At 43.4% G+C, this 24,287-nt stretch overlaps 1 protein-coding gene across 3 annotated transcripts in view; it reads left to right on the top strand.

Moving 5' to 3' along the window:
• Positions 1-23,369, top strand: part of kif21a (kinesin family member 21A) — a 58,298-nt gene extending 34,929 nt beyond the window's left edge. Inside the window, exons 12-34 of one of the 3 annotated variants that reach the window (XM_040132400.1) lie at positions 1,819-1,906; positions 1,995-2,109; positions 3,461-3,649; positions 4,342-4,541; positions 5,012-5,119; positions 5,220-5,288; positions 5,654-5,799; positions 6,220-6,364; positions 7,471-7,665; positions 7,984-8,085; positions 8,809-8,974; positions 9,600-9,620; positions 10,437-10,494; positions 11,153-11,207; positions 11,298-11,500; positions 12,195-12,320; positions 16,325-16,461; positions 17,044-17,218; positions 18,013-18,177; positions 19,421-19,538; positions 19,741-19,911; positions 20,938-21,137; positions 22,021-23,369. In XM_040132400.1, the coding sequence (XP_039988334.1) occupies positions 1,819-1,906; positions 1,995-2,109; positions 3,461-3,649; positions 4,342-4,541; positions 5,012-5,119; positions 5,220-5,288; positions 5,654-5,799; positions 6,220-6,364; positions 7,471-7,665; positions 7,984-8,085; positions 8,809-8,974; positions 9,600-9,620; positions 10,437-10,494; positions 11,153-11,207; positions 11,298-11,500; positions 12,195-12,320; positions 16,325-16,461; positions 17,044-17,218; positions 18,013-18,177; positions 19,421-19,538; positions 19,741-19,911; positions 20,938-21,137; positions 22,021-22,111 (3,043 nt within the window). In that variant the 3' untranslated portion in view covers positions 22,112-23,369. Of the gene's footprint in view, positions 1-1,818; positions 1,907-1,994; positions 2,110-3,460; positions 3,650-4,341; positions 4,542-5,011; positions 5,120-5,219; positions 5,289-5,653; positions 5,800-6,219; positions 6,365-7,470; positions 7,666-7,983; positions 8,086-8,808; positions 8,975-9,599; positions 9,621-10,436; positions 10,495-11,152; positions 11,208-11,297; positions 11,501-12,194; positions 12,321-16,309; positions 16,462-17,043; positions 17,219-18,012; positions 18,178-19,420; positions 19,539-19,740; positions 19,912-20,937; positions 21,138-22,020 lie in introns of all 3 variants that reach the window. The other 2 variants (XM_040132399.1, XM_040132401.1) reach the window with 2 other exon arrangements.
• Positions 23,370-24,287: the final 918 nt, after the last annotated feature.

Below are 24,287 nucleotides of genomic sequence, written 5' to 3'. Positions count from 1 at the left end.
TTCTTTTATGATTTTATCAAAAACCATATAATTTTTTTTTTTTTTTTTTCTCCAAAGACATATCACTAAACACGTTTGACTTGTTATGCATTTTAACTAGAAACTTTGCTTCGGTATACCCTCTGGTAAATGGGAACAGGCATATTTAATGGCTTCCAGGCTTGAAGTCATGATAAGTAAACCGGGAAACCACACAGCTAACAGACGATGAAATAGTTTATGTGTAATCGATTTTTATTGACTGCATTTTGCAAATTACAAATTGATGTAGATCAAACGTGCTATTATTTGGAAGGATTTCACTGTAGGAGTAGTCCCTGATGAGAAAGCTACAACAGCATCAGAGGCTGATCAGAGGCTCCAGCTTGAAAATGTTCAGAGCCGCGCTGCCGGGCACTGTGGGGGATAAAAGGTTGGGGTTCTCAGTGCAGAGCTTCCTCTGACCATTCTTCCCTCCATTCTTCCCTCCTTCGTTCATCTCTCGCTTCCTTCTCTCGTTTGACCCTTCACCCCTCCCTGAAGACTCCAGCAGCTGTTGGAGGAGAGAGAGAGGGAGGAAAGGGAGGAGGTGGTGGAAGAGGTTGAGGACGCCAGGTTTGTCAGAGCTTCCACCCTCCTGTTGCCACTCTCATCCCTTGCTTTCCCCTAATTCGGCATTTTATTTTACTTTTTTTATTTTTTTTCATTTGATGCAGGTATTTTTCCCCACGTAAAGTGAGAAACGCTACTGTAGCAGCACTTGACCTCCATAAAAAACCATTTTTACCATTTCAATAAACCTTAACCTCTTTAGATCTTCTTTGTGAACCCTTTTGCTCATCTATTGATCCTTCATGCTACGTCCCTGCTTTCTATTGCATCATCTGTTTTGTGTTTTTACTGACTTTGTAATAAGTATTAGAGACAACCTGGAACTAGTCACCTGTCTGTTGTGAGAAATTTTCAGCACAATATAGTCAAGGTTTCATAATACTTTAATGTATGCTTTTATGTAAACATTTATCTGTTCCGATTTTTAGTGTTGAAGGTCTGAAATGTCTTGAAAGTGCCTTATGGTTGAGCGCACAGGCAAAAAATGTTTCTTTATCATTTATGACAGACTGTGTTAATCGGCCTTTGTGCTCATTTTTTGTCGGCCCATCCAGTTGATATTGTGTGAGACAGTTTAACTTTGCTAGCCCTCTGTGTTTGGATAAAATATTTATCCAACAGATCTGCTTCATGGGTTTGGTTCTCAAATTTCCTTTTTTTTTTTTTTTTGTACTGCATTTTCCCTCCATGCTTTTTTGCTTTTGCTGGTTTTGACTCTTATGAGATGCCTCCCTCCTTTTTTGTTTAAAAAAACAAACAAAAAAAACCAAACTGTCTTTTTCACAAATAAGCAAATGGAAAACGAAGCAGCGTCATCTCAACATTCTGCCTTGTATTTCACCATGACATGAGATAATGCCTTTCTGTATATGTTTCATGGTAAACAAGGCATTATCTCATAAAAAAAATCATTAATGTGTCTGCATATATAGCACAGTAAATTCAATCCTACACGGTTACGAGCTTTATTGCTGCACTGTGGTGAAATCCATTTAAAAAGCTTATTTGTCAAAAAGACCTACTAAAAAAAAACTGAAAGTGTCTTTATTACCCACAGATGTTACTATGGAAAATATGCTTAATGTTAACTTGTGTGTTACAGTACCTGTGAAGATGCACTCACAGTCCACTTGGGATAAACCATGTGTTCAGCTCAGAAAATATTCATGGCGTAGTCGCAGCAGATATATGACGTCGCTGACTCTTCGCCATGTCTGAATCTTTCAGTGCCAACAAGGAGGAGATTCCCGACAACGAGCAAGAAAAGGGCACCGAGAAGGAGATGGCCGAGCGAGCCAACGAGGACGCAGAAATGGTGCGACCGACGTCCCTACAGTGAATCGGCATTAAAATACACATTAAGAAGTGCATTCAGATATTGATCGTTGATCGTTTTGATGTAGGAGGTCCAGGAGGGCAGCGACCATGAGGAAGGAGAAGAGGAGGAGGAGGAGGAAGAGGAGGAGATGGATGTGGAAGAGAGCTCTGATGATTCTGACTCCGAGTCAGATGAAAAAGGTATCAGGGACAATGTCTCTCTCTCTGTCTGTCTCTGTCTCTGTCTCTGTCTCTCTCTGTCTGTCTCTCTCTCTCTCTCTCTCTGTCTCTCTGTTTCTCTTCTTTCTCTCTCTGTCTATGTCTCTGTCTGTATCTGTCTCTGTCTGTCTCTCTCTCTCTCTCTCTCTGTTTCTCTCTGTCTCTCTCTCTCTCTCTCTCTCTCTCTCTCTGTCTCTCTCTCTCTGTATCTGTCTGTAAACAAGTTACAAACTCACTCAGTCGCATTTAGTAGGCTGCAGGTTGTCCACCAGGGGGAGCTGTGAGGTCATTGTCAGATCAGCCCCACAAACGTAAACCTGTGCCGCTCCTACTGTAGGAAAGGAAACCATGTTTTCGAGACATTTACACATGCATTTATAGCAGTCCAGTTGTGCGTGGACCACCAAGGAAACATTTAAGATGCATTTTAGGTGCTGTGTTGGAACAGGACCGAAGAAGACTGGATTCAAACCAAGGCTGCTACCTGCAGTTTTCCCAAGCTGTGGCCTGTGTTCCTCTTAACTTTAATGCCCTGTATTCAGTCCACAACCAAACTGAGTACACCTCATAATAGTATCACTAAAAAGTTAAATGATTCAAAATTGTACCATCTTACAATAATTGTATTATTTTTAAGTTTAAGGTATTTGATCTTACGTATGATTAAAAACAAACAGGTCACATAGACTGCAACTGAAAACACAGGCCCGCAAAGTACAACCTCAATGCAACAAAAGTGAGCACACCTGTAATTTCCAATTAAAGTTATTTGCACGACCATGAGCCGAAGCACAGCTGCAGCAGTGGCTACGCGGTACAGGAAGAGCCACACTGCCAATAACAGAAGGCGCAGCGGCCGTCCTCGCAAAGCGACGCCACGCACAGCTCACTATTTACACCGCTTGTGCATTGAAAAAAACAGATGAGTCGGTGCCTCTTGACTTGGCACAAGGATTTACCGTGGTTTTTCAGTGACTGATCAGACACCGCGAAGGACACGAACCTCTACGGACGCTGTCCAAGAAGAAAACCATTCATAACAAAACAGCACAAAGCTGCAGGATGAAACCAAAGGAAATGAAAAGAAGCCCGATGAATGTTGGCAGCACGTTCTCTGGTCAGATGAAAGCAAAAATAAATTTGTATGGATCAGATGGGGTCCGGCATGTTTGGCGTGAACATGGCCAGGACTACCACGGTTACTGCACAGTGCGCGACTGAAAATATGGGTCATTTTAGGAAAAATGTTTCCAGAGACAAACATTGTACAGATCTGTGACCGTAACATCCTTCTGCTTGTTGAGGCTAACTTTGACTATCTGTGTACTAACAGAGAACTTCCAAGCCGACCTGGCCAACATCACCTGTGAGATCGCCATCAAGCAGAAGCTGATTGACGAGCTGGAAAACAGCCAGCGGCGTCTTCACACGCTCAAACAGCAGTACGAACAGAAGCTGATGATGCTGCAGTGCAAGATCAGGGACACCCAGCTGGAGAGGGATCGTGTCCTCCAAAACATGAGTAAGACAGGAATGCCAGAAGGGGGGGGGTCATGTATCACTCAGTGGAAAGAGCAGTGCACTGTATATAATTTATCCATCATGCTCAGGCAGTTTGGATGAGAACATCCACCAAAAGTCATGTGAAGGTTTGGTTTTCAATGTCTCTGCCTCCTGATCAGTTTTTTTCAGTCTTAAAGTGAAGTATATTTGAGTTCTTGCTTGTCCTACTTCGCTTTGGAAGAATTTATATCTCATCCTACACGTCTGATTTCAGCTTTTGTTCTTTAGTAATGAAAAAGCTCTTCCAGAAGACATCAGACTTTGTGTACTTCAGAGAATCCTTTAAAGTCGGTCGTGAACGTAATCTGCCAGCAGCAAGGCGATGAAAGTCACATTTATGTTTGTCATCACTAATGGATCAAAGCTTTGTCTGACACAGATTCTAAAAGCTGCGAGGTGTTTTTTTCAGACTGTCTAATTTAAAAACAAAAAACTTTTTGACATCGGAAGATCAGTTTCTCACCGGATAAAACATTAGAGAAAAGATGTTAAAAAATTGAAGCACAATTTTGTTGTAACATACAAAACTCTTCCAAGTAAAAGAAGCCAAGTTATGCACCATTTAAAACTTTTTACAGCATAGTTTTTTTTTGTTTTTGTTTTTTTAATGGAAAATTAGTTTGTCATGATTCTTATGTGGCACACTTTCAGCTTCAGTAGAAAGCGGCACAGAGGACAAGGCTCGCAAAATCAAGGCTGAGTACGAGAAGAAGCTGAGCGTCATGAACAAGGAGCTTCAGAAGCTGCAGTCTGCTCAGAAGGAGCACGCCCGCCTGCTGAAGAACCAGTCACAGTACGAGAAGCAGCTGAAGAAGCTTCAGATGGATGTGGCAGAAATGAAGAAGACGAAGGTATGATAAGTTACTGCAGTTGATCGGGATAATGCTGTACTGTAACGCCTCCGGTGGAAACCTGAGGCTGCTGGTTAGCGTTGCATCAGAAGCATGCAGTCCGGTTGGATCAGCAGGCTTAAGGGCACATACTTTAATGAAATTCCTTCTTGTCAAATGTCTTTTCTGTTGTGTGAGTGTGTCTCAACCATCTTTCCTGTCAATTTCCATTTTACTGTCTTTACCCCACTTTGTTTTAAAAACACAAATGATTCGCAATTCATGAAAATGGTTGGTAGGACAGACTATAGCCAACAAGCAGCATTTCAGAGGAGGAAGAAAAAGTAAAGAGGGAGGATTCGACAAATTATCCATAAATTAAAAAGATTTCTCAAATCTCATGAGAACTTTCACAACAGAAAATTGACTTATTTTCTCTATCTGTGTGTGTAATACGAATGTTTTTTGGATTTTTGCTTTGATTGTTCCAGGTCCGTCTCATGAAGCAGATGAAGGAGCAGCAGGAGAAGAACAGGATGAACGAATCTCGCAGGAACCGAGAAATTGCTACATTGAAGAAAGACCAGCGAAAGCAAGAGGTTAGTGACGCGGAGGTTTTCCACGGCCTTTAGTTCAGATCTTTTCATGGAACTAATTTTGTTGATACTGCATTTTTGTTTTGTTTTTTTTCTTCCTCAGCATCAGCTGAAGTTACTTGAGGCTCAGAAGAGGCAGCAGGAGCTCATTCTGAGGAGGAAGACTGAGGAGGTGAGCAGCTTTGTGCAGCTTTTTTGTACTTTCATTTTAAATAAACTGACGCACAAATTCCAAGACATTGGCAAACAGTCGAGGTGCATTTAGTCACGGTTAGTTTTTATGCTTGAGAGATTCAAGGTAATAAAATCTCCCACTGCTGCCTCACAGGCGACGCTACTCGTTTCACTTTATGCCTGTAAAAAAAGGAAAAAACACAGCTTTCGTATGAGCATACCCATACATTATGCATGCAGAAATGCCTGTGGTACACTTTTAGTATTCACCCGTCCTCACGTTTCTCTGTGTGTGTGTGTGTGTGTGTGTGTGTGTGTGTGTGTGTGTGTGTGTGTGCGTGTGTGCGTGTGCGTGTGTGTCAGGTGACGGCTCTGAGGAGGCAGGTCAGGCCCACCTCAGGTAAGGTCATCAGGAAAGTCAGTCTCCCCGAACCTGCCCAGGATTCCGCCCACAGACCTCCATCTGGACGTATGTACTCCTCCGGCAACGTAGCTCCCAACGGTACTCGGTGAGTCTGTGTGGGCTCGGCCGCATGTTAATGTTTCCAGAGAGGCAAATATGGAAAGGCTACTAAATTAGAGAGCCAAAATATGCCAGCGGCCTCATCCCTGCAACATGAAATACTGTAAGTTGAGGTGTTCGTAAGACCGTGAGCACCTTTACCATCATGATTAGTCGCTCTGGAAAGGAGAATCTTATCAATCCCTAAAATGTGCCATAAGTCTGTCTTTGAACATGGCTGTTTTTCCATTATTATGTTGGATTTTATGACATAATTCTGCATCAGGAATCAATACAGACTCCTTGTTAACCAACTCTGGAACTTGTTTATGAGTTTATTCACATCATCCCTGAATGTGCATAGAAGTGTTGAATCATTTCGATGAATTAATCAATAACATTATTGACTCGCGCTGTGTGTGTGCAGTTCTTCCTACAGGCGCACCGTAGGCGTTTACTCCACCAGAGTTGCTCGTAATAAGTGGCAGTCTCTGGAGCGGCGCATCTGTGACGTCATCATGCAGAGGATGACCATCTCCAACATGGAGGCCGACATGAACCGCCTCCTCAAGGTGAAGGCCCGCAGCGGTGCAGCGTGACAGGAACTAAGGAAGAACCAAGGAAGGGTGCCCGCCTGACACCTTGGATTAGCAGGGACTATGCATGTAGTCAGGCGAAGGAAAAGCTTGATACCCTGCAATCCTCAGTACTGATAGTGACCGTGACTAAACAATAGAGGACATGTTGTATTTGGTAGCTCTGGGGTGGTAATTTGTAATGTAACTTTCTGTGTAGCAATTGGCTCTACCAAAAACTTTCAGTGTATCTTCTCAGGATGAGACAGAACGCGTTTTAAAATACCGAATGTTCTCAGGTGCAAAGGCTCGAACCTACGCACGGCACAGTACGCTGTGCAGTAGTAATTCACAAAAACGATGTAGGTAATCTGCTTTCGTCAGTGGCTTTCCTTGTTTTCCTGGCGAACCGGTACAGTCAGGTGTTCAAACACAGTCGTATAAAAATGTTGGGTTTGTGAACAGCTGTTTCCGATTTCCCCAAACTTCTCTGATGAATCAAAATGGCCTGGGGCAAGAAAAGTATGAGAGGAGTCCGGCAGATGTCAGTGAGAGGACTGGTGACGTGCCGGTGTGTCAGATCTAGCTGTTTGTTGTGGATAGAAACATTAACCGTCTCCCGGCAGAGTGTTAAATTCATTGTCAAAGGGACTTTCTTTCTTGACCTGGAAATCATCACCATCATCGTCCATCCACCAGGAACTATGGAATCTATATGGGAAAGAAACAGGGTGTTTTTGTTTTTGTGCGGATGGCTGTCATGTTGCATTTTTGTTGCTGCTGTTCTACCTTGTTTCCATATTGTGTTATGTACGCGTATCTACTGTTTCATTGTGGTCTGGGTTATGTTGTAATGATTGTTTCAGCTGATTTGTACTTTGCGATTTGGGCCGGACGGATTAATCACCGGCCGTGCCGCCAGTCAGAGTCTGAGTGGCTGTTTCTGGGTTTGTTTTTGGAAAAATTGTGTAAGAGCCTGACCTCGGGGGAGTCTTTAATTAACGGCTATATCCTCTTGTCCTCGTATGATTCATCATCCTCAGTGGGCTGCAAAAACAAAAATAAGTGTAAAAACGTCCCGTCCTGTCTGTCTGCGTTTATAGCAACGGGAGGAGCTGACCAAACGTAAGGAGAAGGTCATCAGGAAGAGGGAGCGACTGGTCAGGGAGGGGCCGGAGGCGGAGAAGGCAGTGCCCCCCCTCAACGAAGAAGTGGATGCACTGACGGCCAACATCGACTACATCAACGACAGCATCGCAGAATGTCAGGCCAACATTATGCAGATGGAGGAAACCAAGGTGAGGGAGCCTGATGAGGAGGTAACAGTTACTTCAAAATGTAACTGGCAGTTTATTCAGCTGTACTGGTTGGTCAGAGAGATGGATCGAGGCAAATGGTTGCAGAAAGGGAAGGAGCTTTCTCTTATTGCCAGCTTCCTGTCAGCTCTTACTAGCGCACGTGGAGTTTCCTGTGTGATTTAAAAAATGTTCTCAGCGGGTTTTTCGCTGAGAAATTTGTTGTTTTGAGAGAATTTATCTCCCCGTTTAAGAATTATTTCATGCCTCCTTTATTTGACAAAGTTACCTGAATTACCCGTTCGTGGTGTTTGTTTCCAGGAGGAGGGTGACACCGTGGACGTCTCCGCTGTGATTGGTTCTTGCACCCTGGCAGAGGCCCGTTTCCTGCTCGATCATTTCATGTCAATGGCCATAAACAAGGTACCGGCATGGATGAAGATGTCCGTTGCATATGGCTGCGTAACAACAAACACAATTAAAAAGGCCAAAAACTGAGCCCGTGGAAATAGGCCAGCAGGTCTTGCCGCCTGATGGGTCAACAATAACAACAATTTAAAAAAAAAAAAAAAAAAAATTTTTTTCAACTTTTAACATAAAGTTGATGTGAGATGGCACATTAACATCATAATGACATTTATTTATTTAATTCACTATTTATTTTAATTTATATCACAGGGACAATACAAATAGACATTGTTACATACAGATGAGCAATGCAGCAGATGGGATGTACCTGTGTACTGTATATTCTGCAGGGTGTCAAGCTGGAGCTAATTCGCAGCTCCGGTTCCTGGTTAGCTGATTCAATTAATATGCGTTGGCCTTGATAAATTCTCTACCTTTTGCACATTTTTGTCAGTGTTTTAATATGTACAAGTGTTGTTGTTTTTTCTCTTTGTTTTCTATAACTTTTTTTTTTTTTTCAGGACATAGTTTTATAATGAAAGTAAACGTTCAGAAAAATGCATCAGCTAGAAACAGATATCAGTATCTATGAGGTGGACTTGTGCAGCACACCCTATATTACCTCAAGCTTCCAAATCCAACCAGAAATGTCACGTTAAAGACGAGATGTGGGTGTGATCTTTGAACCGGACAGTGAATAGAAACACTGTTTAATACCTGCGTTCTGACCTCCGTCAGGGTCTGCAGGCAGCTCAGAAGGAGTCCCAGGTGAAGGTGATGGAGGGCAGGCTGAAGCAGACGGAGATCACCAGCGCCACGCAGAACCAGCTGCTCTTTCACATGCTGAAGGAGAAAGCCGAGTTCAACCCGGAGCTGGACGCCCTGCTGGGGAACGCTCTGCAAGGTAACAGCGGCACTTGTTCGGGTTGAGGGAGAAGTGGCGATAGGGACCAAAACACGGACCGAGAGCCCTGGTTTAACTCAGCCCACTTCCTGGAAGCGTCTGCGGTATAACGTCAAGTAAAAGTGGGGTTCAGATTTTATTCTGGGAGGAGGATGATGTTTCATTTAATGAGCCGGTTCTGTTAAATAAAAAAAAAAAAGAAAAAAAAAAAGTGTTTTTGCGACTAAACGTCTTTTCACATGTCTGCTACGAAGCATTTGGCCTTTCAGAAAGTGGACTGGGTTACTGGTCAGTTGCATGATTGAGCCTATTGAGATGCTCTTGCCTGTTGCCTTCTGCTGAATAGAAGCTGATCTATCCATTATACAAATTACTCTAACTCCACCGTTACCACGTGGTAATACGATCGCATTTGACCAAATTTGTAAATCATTTGTGTTTTTGTTTTTTTTCCAGCCTCTGTTCAGTAGGACGCTCTGTTTACAGTAGATGCACTTTATTTTCTTTTTTGTTTTTTGTAGAATTTCGGGGGACTGTGTTTTTGATTTGTGCATTGCCTTTTTTCTGTTCCCCCACGTTTTCTTTTTTCTTTTTCTCTTTTTTTTGTTTTCCTACATTTTTACAGAGCTAGGTAACATCCCCGCTGGTAAGTAAAATCATATTAGACTCTTATCTGTGTTATGGATGCATGGTTCCTTCCCTTTGCACTTTGAGAACTAACTAAACATAACATGAACAGGCGCATGAGGTGCAATGCAACCAGGCTTCCCTCCATCTGTCCGCTGACCCTTCACTTCCGTTCATCTGGACACGCTCTACCTCCCCCTCTTCCTCCTCCTCCTCCTCCTCCCAGCTCACCATGTGCTACGGCCTCCATGCTTTAGCACCCCGCTAACCCCGGACCCCCTTCCACAGGAACCATACAACATGGATATTTTAGCTCTGTAGGTCAGCCGACCCCATCGGGAGCAACGGACTAATGCTTCCTTACACTCCTCCACCTTTGTTTGTCTCATATCGGATCTTTTACCTTTGCCTCAACTCGCCCACACATCTCTCTTTGTAACCGTCCCCACCTGACCCTGATGTCTGACCTCTGACCTCTCACCTTTCTTCAACCCATCCGATCACATTGAGCTCAGTGAGGACAAAGTTTCTGTCTGTCGATTTTAAAAAAAAAAAAAAAACAGCATGGCACTGCGCTGACATCTCCCTCATCTGCTTCCCCTTGTTCATCTTTTCTACGTCCAGTTTGAGCAATTGTTTTTGATAGAACGAAGAAAATTGCTTCACCCTCTAGTGAAATTTATAAAAAAAAAAAAAAAAAAGATAAATTATTTAGTCCTAGGCAAGGTGTAGTTGCTAAGAAGCGTTGCAGGAAGTCATTCAGCAGTCACCTCAGTCTCATCGGCCCGGAGGCTATTGTGTAATTCTGATATTATTCATCCATCTCATTTGACAGAAAATGGGGACGATAGCAGCAGTGACGAGTCTGCCCAGAGCCCTTCAGCAGAGGGAACGTAAGCATATGTTATGATTGCTACATGTTATGATCATATGTTTTATGTTACAATATAATATATTATTTTAGCATGTTATGTTATGTAAAGACATGTTACAGTATGCTACGTTATGTAACGTTATTTTATTAGATAATATGTTGTTTTCTTTTATTTTGTTATGTTACATTAAGTGTAGTAAAATATAATGTTACAATATTCTGACATTTTTATGGTAATATGTAATTTTATGCTTACTGCATTTATCTTACATGTTTATATTTTATGGTACATTATTTTATGTTGTGTTTATGTTAAAAACATTTTTTAAGTTGAGTAATATTATGTGTTTATATACATTTTTATGTTACCGTGTTTTATTGTGTTTATCTTGTATGTTACATTATGTTCATGTTGTGTCCATGTGATGTGTTGTGTTATATGATGATTTATGGTGTGTATTACATTATTTTATGTTAAGTATGTGTTTGTCATTTTTATATATTATGCGATTTCATGTTTTAATGTGTCTGATATGTTTACGTTTCATCTATTAGCTCATTTTACGTCGTGTGTATGTTAAACGTTTATGTTGAATGATGTGTTATGTTGTGTGTTTTTACAAAAGCAGTGCTATGTTCATTAATACTCTCATATAAAAATCATGTTTTCCTTCCAGCTCTTTAGCATCAGATCTCATGAAACTTTGTGGAGAGACCAAAACGAGGAGTAAGGTATTACACGGTTAATTGTGTCTGTGCCATATAAACCATTACTTCCCCGGTTCTTTCTTGCCCTGATTGTCACGTGTCTGTGCTGTACAGGCTCGTAGGAGGACCACCACTCAGATGGAGCTGCTGTACGCGAACTCTGACTCCGCTCCCGACGCGCCCACTGCAGACTTCTCCAGCCCGATGCTGCCGCTAGTTGAAACGTCAGAAGGGGGAGGAGACACGGAGACGTCAGGCTCCTCAGTCAGGGACTACACAGCTCTCTCCCCCGGCTTTTCCTCTAAAATGGGCAGCATGTAAGTCCAGGCCCTTGCGCTCTTTGCTAACACGTTAGCTGCTGCCACCTCCTCGCTGCCTGCATGTTTGATGTTGCCGCTACATCCCCTGCTTTATTTCATTTTGTTTCACATTATTCATGAGCCTCCATACATCAAATGGCCATACCTTCCTCCAACCGATGAGTCCTTTGATGGAGAAAAAAAAAAAAACATGCGAAGGGGAACAAATATTAACATTTGTATGGCTTATTTGTTACCGTCCCACGCATAAACTACCTTGCTAATCCCTTTATTACAGCTGAGTCACACACTGAAAGCAAAAATACTAACCAGGCCGCTTTACCTGGCTCATGAAAGGCCACGCTTCAAACCTGAGTATGCATTGACTAGTATGTTTTTTAAAAAAAAAAAAAAAAAAAGCCTTGGCTGACAGTGACCCATCAACAGATTAAAGTAGTGGAATTATATTTTAGAGTTGCACAAAACCTACACAGTATCCTCAGTAGTTAAACATGAGCTTGGCGAAGAAGCACCAGTGTTTTGGGACTTTGAATATCAGGTAACTGTGTTCCTGTGTGTACTGCATGCTCATCTCCTAATTGTTGCCATTATTTTCTGTTTGTTTCACATCCCTCTGTTGTTTTCATTATCATTTTTCTGTACCGCTGTCTTTGTGTTGTATGTGGATAAATTGATGAAACTGGACGCTCAGTTCTGGCTCCAGAACCTCGTCAGGGGTGGAAAAGCGAGCTCCGGAGCCTTCCCCGCTCTCTCGCAGGAAGACCTATGACAAGGCGCTCGCAGCGGCCGACAAGGCAAAAGCCAAGGAGATTAAACAGTAAGAGCCAGCTGCCGGCGTTGCGGCTGCAGAGCCGATAAAAGTGAAATAACTTCACTTCAACTCTACTAATACTTCTTCTCTCGATTTCCTGCTTTGGAGAAGCATGTGGTCTCCACTAAATCAAAAATGCTCTATGCCCCGTGTGATAACCTTTGACCTGCCAAGTTCTATGCTGAATTTCACGTCATATTTTTCCTTCTTAACTTGGATATTATGGCTCTTCTTTGAGCCATAATGGAGATAATTGGTGTGTTTCTTCTTTCCACTCCTGGTACCCCTGACTCAAATTCAGTGTTCAACTTGCTAATGAATCCCTCTGCTGCTGGTTTTACTCACGATACACTTTTTACTTACTGAGGAAATCGCTGTCCTTTCTCTGTCTTTGTCTTATGAGTAACCTCTTGGGAGTGAGGGAGAATGTGCTGAGTGAACTGTTGTCACAAAACTGGCTTTGCGTCCTCTGGAAGATGATCATGTGATGACAACTTGTTTTTACATGTGGGGAAAAAAACGTTTCTAGTCCCTGTCATCCTGTCTCAGAATATATTGCAGTGGAATACAGTAGAATACTTACTACAGTTGATAAATGAATCTTATTTTAGAATCAGTGATACTTCTGAGTAACAATTACTTAATAAGTCTCAATATTTAAATTTTCATAAGCTTTTGTCGGCATCATGTGCCCACGTTTGCCTCTGTGCTTTGTGCACATTAGCTGTTTGCCAACCTGAAAAACGCACGGTGGGCGTGCGAGTGCATGTGGTCGGTATGGCTACCGAATATCGCTGCATTCGTGTCATATGGCAAAGCCAGTAGATGCCACGTTCTTAACTTAAAAGGTTGCTAATTTCAGATGGTCAGCACTACTTGGAAGCCCCGATTGTCCGACTTCAAAGGTCTCCATCGTTGTAGAGTGCGATTTAATACATTTGCATATCACAAACAAAATGGTTCATTTTTATTACACGGCATTTTGTGATTTCACAGAGCAGATAATTGTTTATTCCTTTTTAAAGATTGGTTTTTTTTGTTATTGTTGTTGTTGTTGTTGTTTGGAGTTGTGGCCTTTGCTGATAGTAGAGACAGACAGGAATCATGGGGATAAAGACGGAAATAACACGCGAAAAGTAGTCCCTGACCAGGCCCGAACCAGCCTGCTTCAATTACAGTGTATGTGTTTTGACAACTAAGTTACCAGGAAACCCCACAGAATAAACCCTTTAGGCTACAACATGACATTTACCCTGCCAGCAGCCTCAGGCTAAAAGTGACATTTTTAATAGACAAGAATCTAAGTGGTAACAGTGGTTTTTTTTCTGGTGTGCAGTGAGCATTATAGCCTCACGCAGGCTTCGTTATGTTTAGATTTAAGCTGCTGTTTGGTTATACTTTGGTTGCTCCGGATCTTTTCTCTTGTCACGGTGAAAAGCCTCCAAAACGAAAGCTTCGCAACATTGAAGGAGGGTACGTCGGACAGATTGCAAAGCCTTTTGATTTGCCATTGGGGCTATATAAATAAAGTTGACTCGGACTGACTTAATGCTGAAACCAGGCCACTCAGTCCCTGGGATATGTTAGGATCTTAACTGAAGTTCTGGTGAGGCAGGAACCTCTATTGCTGGACATATTCTGACAGGATGACACTGGCCTGAAATTTCCCAAACTGATAAACCCAGTAAATCACAGTGAGCCAGACACCACAGTGATTTTTCCCTTCTGTAGCTTCAGATGGGTTTGAACACGTGGACGCCTCACTGTCGAGCTGTCCCGACACTTGCTCCCCCTATGACGTGAACGCAGCATGCGCGTCTCCCTTTTGTCTACATGCGGTCCTCCCACACTTCTGCCAGCAGTGTGTAAACAGCTTAGCACACGCTTTAATTACGCCGCGGCTTAATTGGCAGCCCTACCGTCTTCCTTCACAGCCCAGTCATCGGGGACCCCGGAGAGCAGCCCACCACTTCCTCTCTCCCCCCTGCCGCGCGTCCCAGTAACCACGTCGTCGTGTTTAGGCGGATGACAGGGTGCCTGGGGCGCGCTGCGTGCATCCCGCAGGATAAGTAAGAGCAACAGATAAGTAAAAATTGACACTCGCCCGCCAGAGAGTCAGAGTAGAGCTAGGGAGAGACGCCGGGGACGAGCAGGGGCATCGGCATTGCACTCCAGAATCTGTCAGTTTGTCAAATGATGGCCAATGCGTCATTTCCAAAGTTACAGTGTATCTCCGGCTAATGTAGCCATGAGGCACAAGTGTCGATCTGTAGAAGTACGTACACAGTTTGATTTTGGAGTGCATGTTGTTTGTTATTTAGCTCTAGCTGCAATCACAGGAGACCCTCCGAGAGTCCTGAGACCGTACTAGTGGTATTGCACATTCTATTCACTTTTTTCTACATAATAAACACCCAATACTCTACTCTATGCAGTAGTTGGTCCTGCATTGAGATTTCAGACACTTATCCTCATCACTTTTGAGTATTTACAAAACGTCATTTACGAGTCTTATCAAATTTAAAGCATTGCTTCGTGGGATTTCTAGCAGAAAGTAGTACACTGTGGGAATTTTTGAGGGCACTACAGTATATTCTACAATTCAGACCCCTCGAATATAGTGGCAGAGGTTAAATATAGTGAGCTAGATCGAAGACGCCCACGTGGCAAAACTTCTGTTCTGGCGGAACCTGAAAGCAGGAGCTGCATCGAAGGTAGAAAGCGTTTGTAGCTCAGGCATGGTCCTTCATTATATGCACTGGCAGACTAAAGGTACATGATTACTGTGGTTTTGAGATACTTTCCCATTCATGAGTGTTTAGGCTGTTTGGTGCAGTTACACTGTGCCAAGTGAGGAATGATGATAAAAAGATTAAGGACCTCGATGAGAACAGGCAGTGGTCAGTGTTTTAATCAGAAGCCACTCAGCTCTCAGGTGCATCGGGTGCCCTCTTCCACTCCAGGACCGATGGATGCCTCCACCTGTCTTCCAGCCACGTCCTCCGCTCTGTTTCGCCTCCTCTCCCCGACCCACCCAAGGACACAGTTTTTTTTCTTTTTCATTTATCACGTGGTCCTCCTAAGATTTCACCTTTTGGTGTACACGGCGAAGGTGAATCTGAAACACAGATGCACGCGGTGTGGCTTCCACCCTTGTCTGGTCACGACCTCGGACAAACCTCACGACTTTGAGGTTGACTGTAGGTCAGGAAAGCAGTTCATCAGACCGTAACCGGAGCCTCCCAGGGGTTTTCATCCAACACCGCTGTGGTGTCCTTGTGCGAGAGCCACACACCAACCAGTTATTGGGGTTAAAGACAAAATTGAATATCCTTTCTGGGATCGATAGATAATGACAATAAACCCAGACAGTGTAATCTATTTAAGCTTATTACCGCTATCGAGCCTGAACCCTCGATAATCCCCTCTATTCATTAGTCCCATTTCATTTCAGTGGAGCTTTTATTTTTCAAACCTCATTCATCCACAATTCCTGAGTATCTACGTCAGGATCTGTTGTACATCGCCAGCTCGTCCTGCTGTACAGTCACACTATCAGATGCCAATTTCTCAACACAACCCGCCAATTCCTGATTGATCTGGGTTCCTGTGAGGCTATTGAACTCTTGGCCCCTGATGGTCCAGCACTGCTGCTCTCCAGTGATGGTCTGTCTTTGTCTCTTTTTTTTTTTTAAATCTATTACATGCTGGAAAAGAGAAACATCTGAAGGTACAGGGCTATTTTTGGACTCTGGGCTCTTCTTCTCTTCAGCACAACAAGGGTGACTCTGCCTCCTCATTTTCCTTTGGACCGTTATCGTCATCTCTTTCTATTTTTGGATTTGCAGCGTCGCGCTAATCAGCCACGGGAGCTGCGTGCTGTGCATGACTCTGGTTGCGTGGTTGTGATTTTTTTTTTTTTTTTTTTTCATCTGCGCTGCGCTCAGATTATTCAGACAAGGTTATGTCCAGGCTGCACCTATTGATAATGATAGGTGTGTGTTTTTCAGGGGCGTCATCAGCCCGGTGCCATCCACCAAGAGCAGCCGGTCAGCGACGTTGCAGTGTGTCCACGTGGCGGAGGGACACAGTAAAGCCGTTCTCTGTGTCGACTGCACCGATGACCTTCTCTTCACCGGATCCAAAGGTTGTTACCCACAGTCCCTCACTTCCTCCGTCCTTCCATCACCTCCCTCCTTGGCTCTAGACCTTCTCTGTCTCATCACTATTCCTCGCATGTCTCCTTGTTACAGCACTGTTAATTTATTACACGTTGACATGCTGTTAAATAACAGCAAATAAAACCTGACAGGGATTAATGAAGACTGCCATATGCGCAGCGTGTGGATAAATGAGGTGTTTGAAATAAACCGACACTCCACACGCAGCGAAACTCTCGTGGCGAAGGAGCTTTTAAACATAATAAACTGAGGTAAATACATAGGCAGTCAGCTAGAGATTAGCTCCCGTCTCCTCCCACAGAGCTGCTTATTTTTGAACAGATGAATCAGCTGCTCCTTCTGTGTACCGTGTCTGGTTTTGTCGTAATGGAGAGTGTGTTGTATGTCATGCCGTAAGATGAATTTCCTGCCAGTCTTGATCTTGAGCTGTTCTCTGTTGCTCCAGTTTTGACATCCTCTTCTGAGCGCGCCGCCCCGTGTTTCTCTTTTTTTTTTTTTTTCGCGTAATAAACGATGACGGAGTTGACAGGGTGTGTGTCCTCCTGCAGACCGGACCTGTAAGGTTTGGAACCTGGTGACGGGTCAGGAGATAATGTCCCTGGCCGGTCACCCCAACAACGTGGTGTCGGTCCGCTACAGCTCCAGTTTGGTCTTCACTGTCTCAACCTCCTACATCAAAGTCTGGGACATCCGGGACTCGGCCAAGTGCATCCGAACGCTAACGTGAGTGCGACTGTCTCAGCCGAATGAAACACTCCTTTTCTCATTGTGTTTACCAGAACTTAAGCACAACCCCGATATATATATATATATATGCCTTCACCACAACTAGCTACACAGGACGCACAGGTTCACTGTCGCCATTACATTTTCCATACAGTGCGAATTGACACAGTGAACTCCCTGCAGTACGAGCTTGGTTATTCTAATCTTTATTTACTTTATGTGTAAAGTGACAAGCACTTTAAAGATACAAGAGGTGTTGGAGGAAATTTACGTTTTCTAAACTTAAAATAAAATAATACAGCTATATGCTAAATATGCCACGTGTCACTTCACGTGGTGGAACTCGTTTAACATGACGGATCATTTATTCCTCTCCAGAACCGTTTTCACACCTTGTTACCCTTGTTTTCCCAAGATTCTTTTAAAAAAAATCTGTGAAAAATACAGGTACAAATTTAGATCCTAGAAGTTTCTGTAGATGAGCTAAATGACCTTAACGGTACCCAAGTCCTGTATCTAAATAAAAATACAGCACCGTGTACATCACAGTTCATCGGCGTGCTTCAGAGCTCTCTGTCAAAAGCTCAGCACTACGTCTGTTATGACTCCGTGTTGGCGTAGAGGCACTTTTTAATGATGTCGACAGGATTTCTTGACAAGATCACAAGTAAAAATAAAAAATAAAAAGTCTTGAAATTATGTCTGCGTGAGTGTAAGAATGTCTCTAGTTTTTTTCCAGACTCCTAACCACCTGGCGCCTGTTCATACGTGTTGCGTCCATGTGTCTTCAGGTCCTCCGGTCAGGTCAATGTCGGGGACGTCTGTGCGTCCAACACCAGCCGAACTGTCACCATCCCAGCAGGAGAGAACCAGATCAACCAGATCGCTCTCAACCCCAACGGGACGGTTCTGTACGCCGCCGCCGGGAACTCAGTCAGAGTCTGGGATCTGAGAAGGTAAGTTTCGTGTAGTCGCAAGTAGTTCAGTGAAACGCAGTGAGCACCCGGACTCTTGACACATGACCTTGTCTACAGCCACTCGGCAGGGTGGTTTTATTATTATTATTTTTTTCAAATTATTAAGAAAAACAAAGAAAAAAGGGAAACAAAGCAAAAATAAAGAACAAACAAAAGTTGAGTATAAAAAAGATTCCTAATAATAGAGTTGAATTATGACAGAGCCTAACGTTTCATTTTGTTTGTTTCATGGGACTAAGACATTATTTTCTAATTGGTGGGTGCCATTTTTTTTTTTTTTTTTTTTGTCCATAGTTTCAAGTGTGTAGGTGAATTTTCCATGTGACAAACCTCTTTTAATCTGCTTGTCCATCGTCCTGCGGAAGGTGTGTCCTGGCAGAGCAGGGTGGTTTTAGACATGGCACTTTCAGTCAGTCCGTCCGGTCTAGCAGTTTGATTTATGGCGAACCATCTGAACCGTTGGATGGATTGTAGTAAAGTTCGGTAACTGTCCGGTGATGGTGATGGTTCCGGTGACCCGACAGACTTCCTGTGTACATTTAGACAAACGCAAACACGCTGTCATGCTGAATGTTAATGGAAAATTATTATTATTATTATTATTAATCACTTAAACGCAACATTCAGGTAGATTTCTGCACTTATTACATATTGCTGATCTTGCGTGAGCCCTGCAGGCCGTCTGTTGATCACTGTACTCCATCTGTACTCCATTTTCAGATGCATAACACTGGCACGCTGAGTTAATTCGCTGCACACTTGGAAGACGCTGTTCAGTATGAAAACCTGACAGGCAGCCAATCCATCATTTCTGGCCAACCCGTGTTGGCTTTGACGAAATTGCCTCTTTGCTCCTCTCTAGGAAATAGAAACGGTTGATGCCCGGCAGTCTGGATGATTAGAATAACTTTGAATCGATGTGACCTGCAAGAACACGCTGTAACTTCCGCTGAGATCGAACACCGCAAACTTTATCCACAGGCTTTGTCTACCCACATGACACTTTTTAACATTAGCGGAGGATTTATGAAGTAGATGTATATGTAATAAGTATTCAGTAAACAGTTTACGAGTCGTGCAATAAAAAGGCTCAAACTGTTTTTTAATTTCATGTAATAAGGTTTCATGTTGTCTTCGCCCCAATGCGGGTAGTAGTCTAGATTTAGACACTGGGATTTTAATTATTGAATCTAAGTTATTGATTAGCCTTTTTCTCTGTCAGATTTGCATCTACGGGGAAACTTACTGGTCACCTCGGTCCAGTAATGTGTCTGACCGTGGATCAGTCCGGAAACAACCAGGACCTGGTGATCACCGGCTCCAAGGACCATTACGTTAAGGTGTGCCCTCAGTGTGTTTTTTCCTCTGAGCCCTGGTGAAGAGGGCCAACATTTAGATGCTAAAATCCGACTCACGCAAGATCTACTGATTGCCTGGAGTATAATAAATCTAATATTCAAATTGTGAATAAAGAGCTGCTGCAGCCATAACTTTCAGGACACACATCCCACCCTTTAACACGCGGTGTCCTTGCCGTTGCAGCTGTTCGATGTGACCGAAGGCTCTCTGGGGAGCATCGGCCCTACGCACAACTTTGAACCGCCACACTACGACGGTATCGAGTCACTGGTGGTGCAGGGGGACATTTTCTTCAGCGGCTCCCGGGACAACGGCATCAAAAAGTGGGACCTGGACCGCAAAGACCTGCTGCAGGTACCGGATGGGTCACGTGGTACATGTACAAATACACTGCAAAGATAGACTGAGTAGGGATGCAATTAAGTATTTAGGTGTTTGGTTGGATGCAGGGTTCTGGACTCGTGGTTGAGTAAGTTAATGTAGGTTTATTTGTGTATCATCTTCCAACTATAAGGCAATTCAAAGGGCTTTACATCTGCATATGAAAAGGTAATAAACACATAAAAATAAGAATTTAAAAGAATAAAACAGAATAGAAAAATAACCTCAAATGACATAAAACAACAAACAGAAGAATAAAAATAGTCTTGAATCTCCCACAATATATACACACGCATCTGTCTTGCCTATATCCCATTGGGTCTTGCATTTAAATGTCAAGTTTTTATTTTATTTTATTTTGTTGGCTGTTTTGGGCTTTTTCATCACTACATCCACACGACAATTTGTTCAGCTGTGCTCTTTGGATGAATGCAAATGATCCTTATGAAGATTGTTTCTGACATTTTAGACCACGATCTATTTTTTTTTTTTTTCTTTTTGGTGTCGTTGCATCCCCACAGATAAGCATTATTGCCTTCTCAGATATTTCCCCCCTGGTATATTTGTGAATTTAGTCACTGTGATTTTACTTTACGTAAAATCTCAGGATTTAAGAGAATATCCATGTCTCATAATGGCTGACGTGCTACTTCAAAAGCCTTTTCTATCATAAAAAGAACAAAATTACACGAGAAACGCTTATTCTATCATGTCTTTATGTTGAGAAGCCTTAAGAAAATCTACATTTAAGAAAGTCTTTACAGCACTTACTCAAAAGAATTCACTGTAGGACAAACGATTGACGGCAAATTAATTTATCATCACACAAAATAACATTTAAACTGCATAGACATTTGTAAAAAATTCTTTATTATTCTGCAGAGAGACTTTTACTTTACTTATCTGCTCGACCGTGAGGGCACCAGTCCTCTCGTGAGTTGGGCTGAAGTTTAAGAAATTTTCAGTCATTCATGAGAATTTCTCCTTCTCTCCCATCAGCAAGTCCCAAACGCTCACCGCGACTGGGTGTGTGCGCTGGGCGTCGTCCCCGGCTCCCCGGCCCTGCTCAGCGGCTGCAGAGGCGGGGTGCTCAAGCTGTGGCACACGGACACGCTGGGGACCCTGGGGGAGCTCAAGGGTCACGAGAGCCCCATTAACAGCATCTCTACCAACAGCAGCCACCTGTTCACTGCTTCAGAGTGAGCCTCAAACACACACACACACATTCTGTATGTCTCCATGTTCTAAAGTCCCTGCTTGGGCTTCGAGCTAGTTTTTAGGATGAATTTTAAGATGCTTGCACTTTTCTGTACCGTAGATTTATTCAGTGACTTGCCGCCTGACGATTCAAATGATATGCTGCGAGGCCATGTCCCTGGTAGACCCCACAGATCCAGACTCGCCATGGTTAAGCTGCCTTCAGCAGTTATTGAGCCAAAAAGGGGATTTTTTCACCAGAGGCTTAAAAACCTTGTTTTGACCGTAATCCGTTACTACTCCCTCTGCCATTTTACTACGTAAAACTCTGCTCAAATTTACAACTCGTTTTCTAAATGCATTTACTGTTATGATTTTGACCTTCTGGGTTCTTCTTTTGAAAACATACGATCGATCAGTACAGCTTGGATGACATGTTCCTGAAGTGCAGTGTAAAGCAGGAACTGAAAGCAACCAATAGGCAGTCAGAAAACCATATCGCCCTTTATCTGCAATTTGCAAGCGGCTGTTGTCTGTGAAAGGTGGAACAGCCACCGTTTGCAATCTGCATGCGAGCAATGCTAGAAAATTGCTTTTGTGAAAAAAGGCCCCCGGACTTTAAAAGCTTGGTTAACACAAGTCTTGAACTCTTGAGCGAGGACACAACGTTGTCTCGATGACCAGAGGAGCCCGGTGGACCTATATGGGATCCGCAAGTCCTCGATACATGGGGGCACCAAATACTAATTAAGGCATTTCGAATTCGATCAAAATGATTGAATTGATTTAATTCAATTCTAAACCAGAGGGTCTGGGGGACCTCGAAGCACTCAACCAAGCGGCTTGGTATCTGTGTGACTTCCCTTATATTTCGCTGTCTTTCAGCGACCGGACCGTGAAGATCTGGCGTGCGCGCGGCGGACTGGACAGCACCTCAGAGGCGGGCGACAACGCGGACGAGGTGGCGAGTAACTGAGCGCAGCGCCACCCGCTGGGTTTGACTCCGGAAGGACACTGACGGCATCCTTTGATGCCGCTTCCCTGCACTTTGACCCCTGACTTCTGAAGCCCAATGCTCATCGCCATATAACCTTTATAACTGCACCAAGAGGAAACACTACTCCAAAGTTCATCTCAAGAGAAACCTACAGAATAGTTGCTTTGTTAGACTCTATTCTCAGAGGGTCCTGCTAATCAGATCTAGTTCACTGTATCTTTAAGGAGTCTTTGCAGTATAAACTTTTTTTTTTCCTCTTTTGCGCTGTCGACAGTTCTTCACTGATGACATTGATTGAAGAGTTTTAACACTCAGAAAATATCCCTGCAGCTCAGCATATATTCAGCGCTGTGCCAGGAAACAGTACACAAACACACACACACACACACACTTACACTTACCCAGGGAGAAGGGTAGCAGTGTGCTTTGTTAGAGTAGGGAAACACAGACAGGAAGTTGAGCGTTAGAGGAGATAAATGCGGCAGAGCTAACAGGTTGGTAGCTGGTCTTCACAACCCCGTTCTCCAGTTTCTTGGGACTGTTCCTCTGCCCTCGAAGCAGAACCAATGTCCCCGCGCTCCTTTTCCCCACCGTTAACAAAAGTGGCTTTACTGTATGTGACAGAGACAAATCACCGTTCCCCTTAACTTCCCCCTCCTGCTTTTGTGCTCCTCTTTTCAATTTCTGCAGCTGCTTCAGATGAGCAACCAAAATCGTGCAACTCGTTGTCTTTGCTATCCTGCACTGCCCTCGTGAACAGAACACACTTTTATAGCAACAGTCCCACTTCAAGCAGGAGTTTGACATTTTGGGAAACGCTGAGAACGTCTTGTTCGTTTGATAACGAAACCCTACGGTAACAATGACAGTTTGCGCTCTCAAAGGGACTATTTCTTAGCCAGGCTCAGTAACTTCCTTTTCCATGTCCATTTTCAGCCAGAGGTAGGCTAGGTATGCCCCCCCCCCTCATTTCCATTATTTATGCTAAGCTAAGCTAACTGGCTGCCAGCTGTAGCTTCATATTTACTGCAGTGGTATTGATCTTCTCGTCAAACTCTGAGCAAGAAAGCAAGTAAACGTATTTCCCAAAATGTCGAACTATTCCTTTAACTCTAGAGCACTTGTGAAAACAGACGTGAGTAATATTTGACGCACATTTAATCCTTCTTAATGTTAGCAGGTTCGACGTTTGAGAATATTCTACACTTGTTGTCCCGGTTTCATCGTATGTAAAAAATGTACGTTTGCTCTTCACACGCTGCTGTTAACACTCCCTGAACCTACACTACTGAGTTGTCGTCTAACTCCCATGCTGCTAAGTCGTGTGCTCACCTTCTTCCACCCTATAAGAGGGCTTCTCGTCGTGGACTCCGGGCGAGGTCCGCTCAGTACCGTAGCAATGTGTATGTAAATATGTGTTACTAGTATCTTTTTGTTTTTGTGTTTTCTTTGAGAGGAGAGGCCTTCAGACTCCGCGCGATTTGCGAGCCTAACCACGTCGACTGATGTCTGTCTCCCAGTTCTGATCCTTGTGGGGCCTTCCTGGAGACCCTCGTGGTCTCCCCGATGTAACCGATCTGTCTTTTGCGATTGTGCGCCGTCACTTTTGAATGTTCGGTGAAGCAGCAGCTGTAGGCATTATTCAAATACAATTCTTATGTATGTAAACAAAGTGTTATAAAAAAAAAAAAAAAAAAAGTTTGACTGAATGTTAGTTTCGTGGGACCACCGATCTGAACACGGTCTCACACGAGAGCCGAGAGGACCAGAATTGGCAGGGAGACTGACGAGCAGCATTAATAATGCTTTGGACGGAGCTTCTCCTCCAGTGAGGTGGAAGGTTATGTTGAGTGGCCTGCAGTCGGGTTATTTTTTCTTTGTTTTCTTTGTTTTGTTTGTTATGCTGTCCCCGTTCCACATATCCCGGGCGTTCCCCTCTGGAGTTTTAGTAGCCATTCCCGTGTGGCGGATTCTGTAGCGATTCTAATGTCAGATGCCTGATGAGAATAAACGCCATCTGTCAAAAACAAAAAACTCTGTGTGATTTTTAAAGTCTTATTTCTGCTTTTAATACATCCACAGGTCAGTTAGTATTACAAATATCTATAGTTTAATTTGTCATTGTCATTTTTTGTTTTGTTTTGACATGTCTGAG

This window comes from Xiphias gladius, chromosome 8 (genome assembly GCF_016859285.1).
Source record: "Xiphias gladius isolate SHS-SW01 ecotype Sanya breed wild chromosome 8, ASM1685928v1, whole genome shotgun sequence".
Taxonomy (NCBI): domain Eukaryota; kingdom Metazoa; phylum Chordata; class Actinopteri; order Istiophoriformes; family Xiphiidae; genus Xiphias; species Xiphias gladius.
The sequence above is the reverse complement of the archived record's forward strand: the minus strand, read 5'-3'. Positions and strand labels throughout refer to the sequence as shown.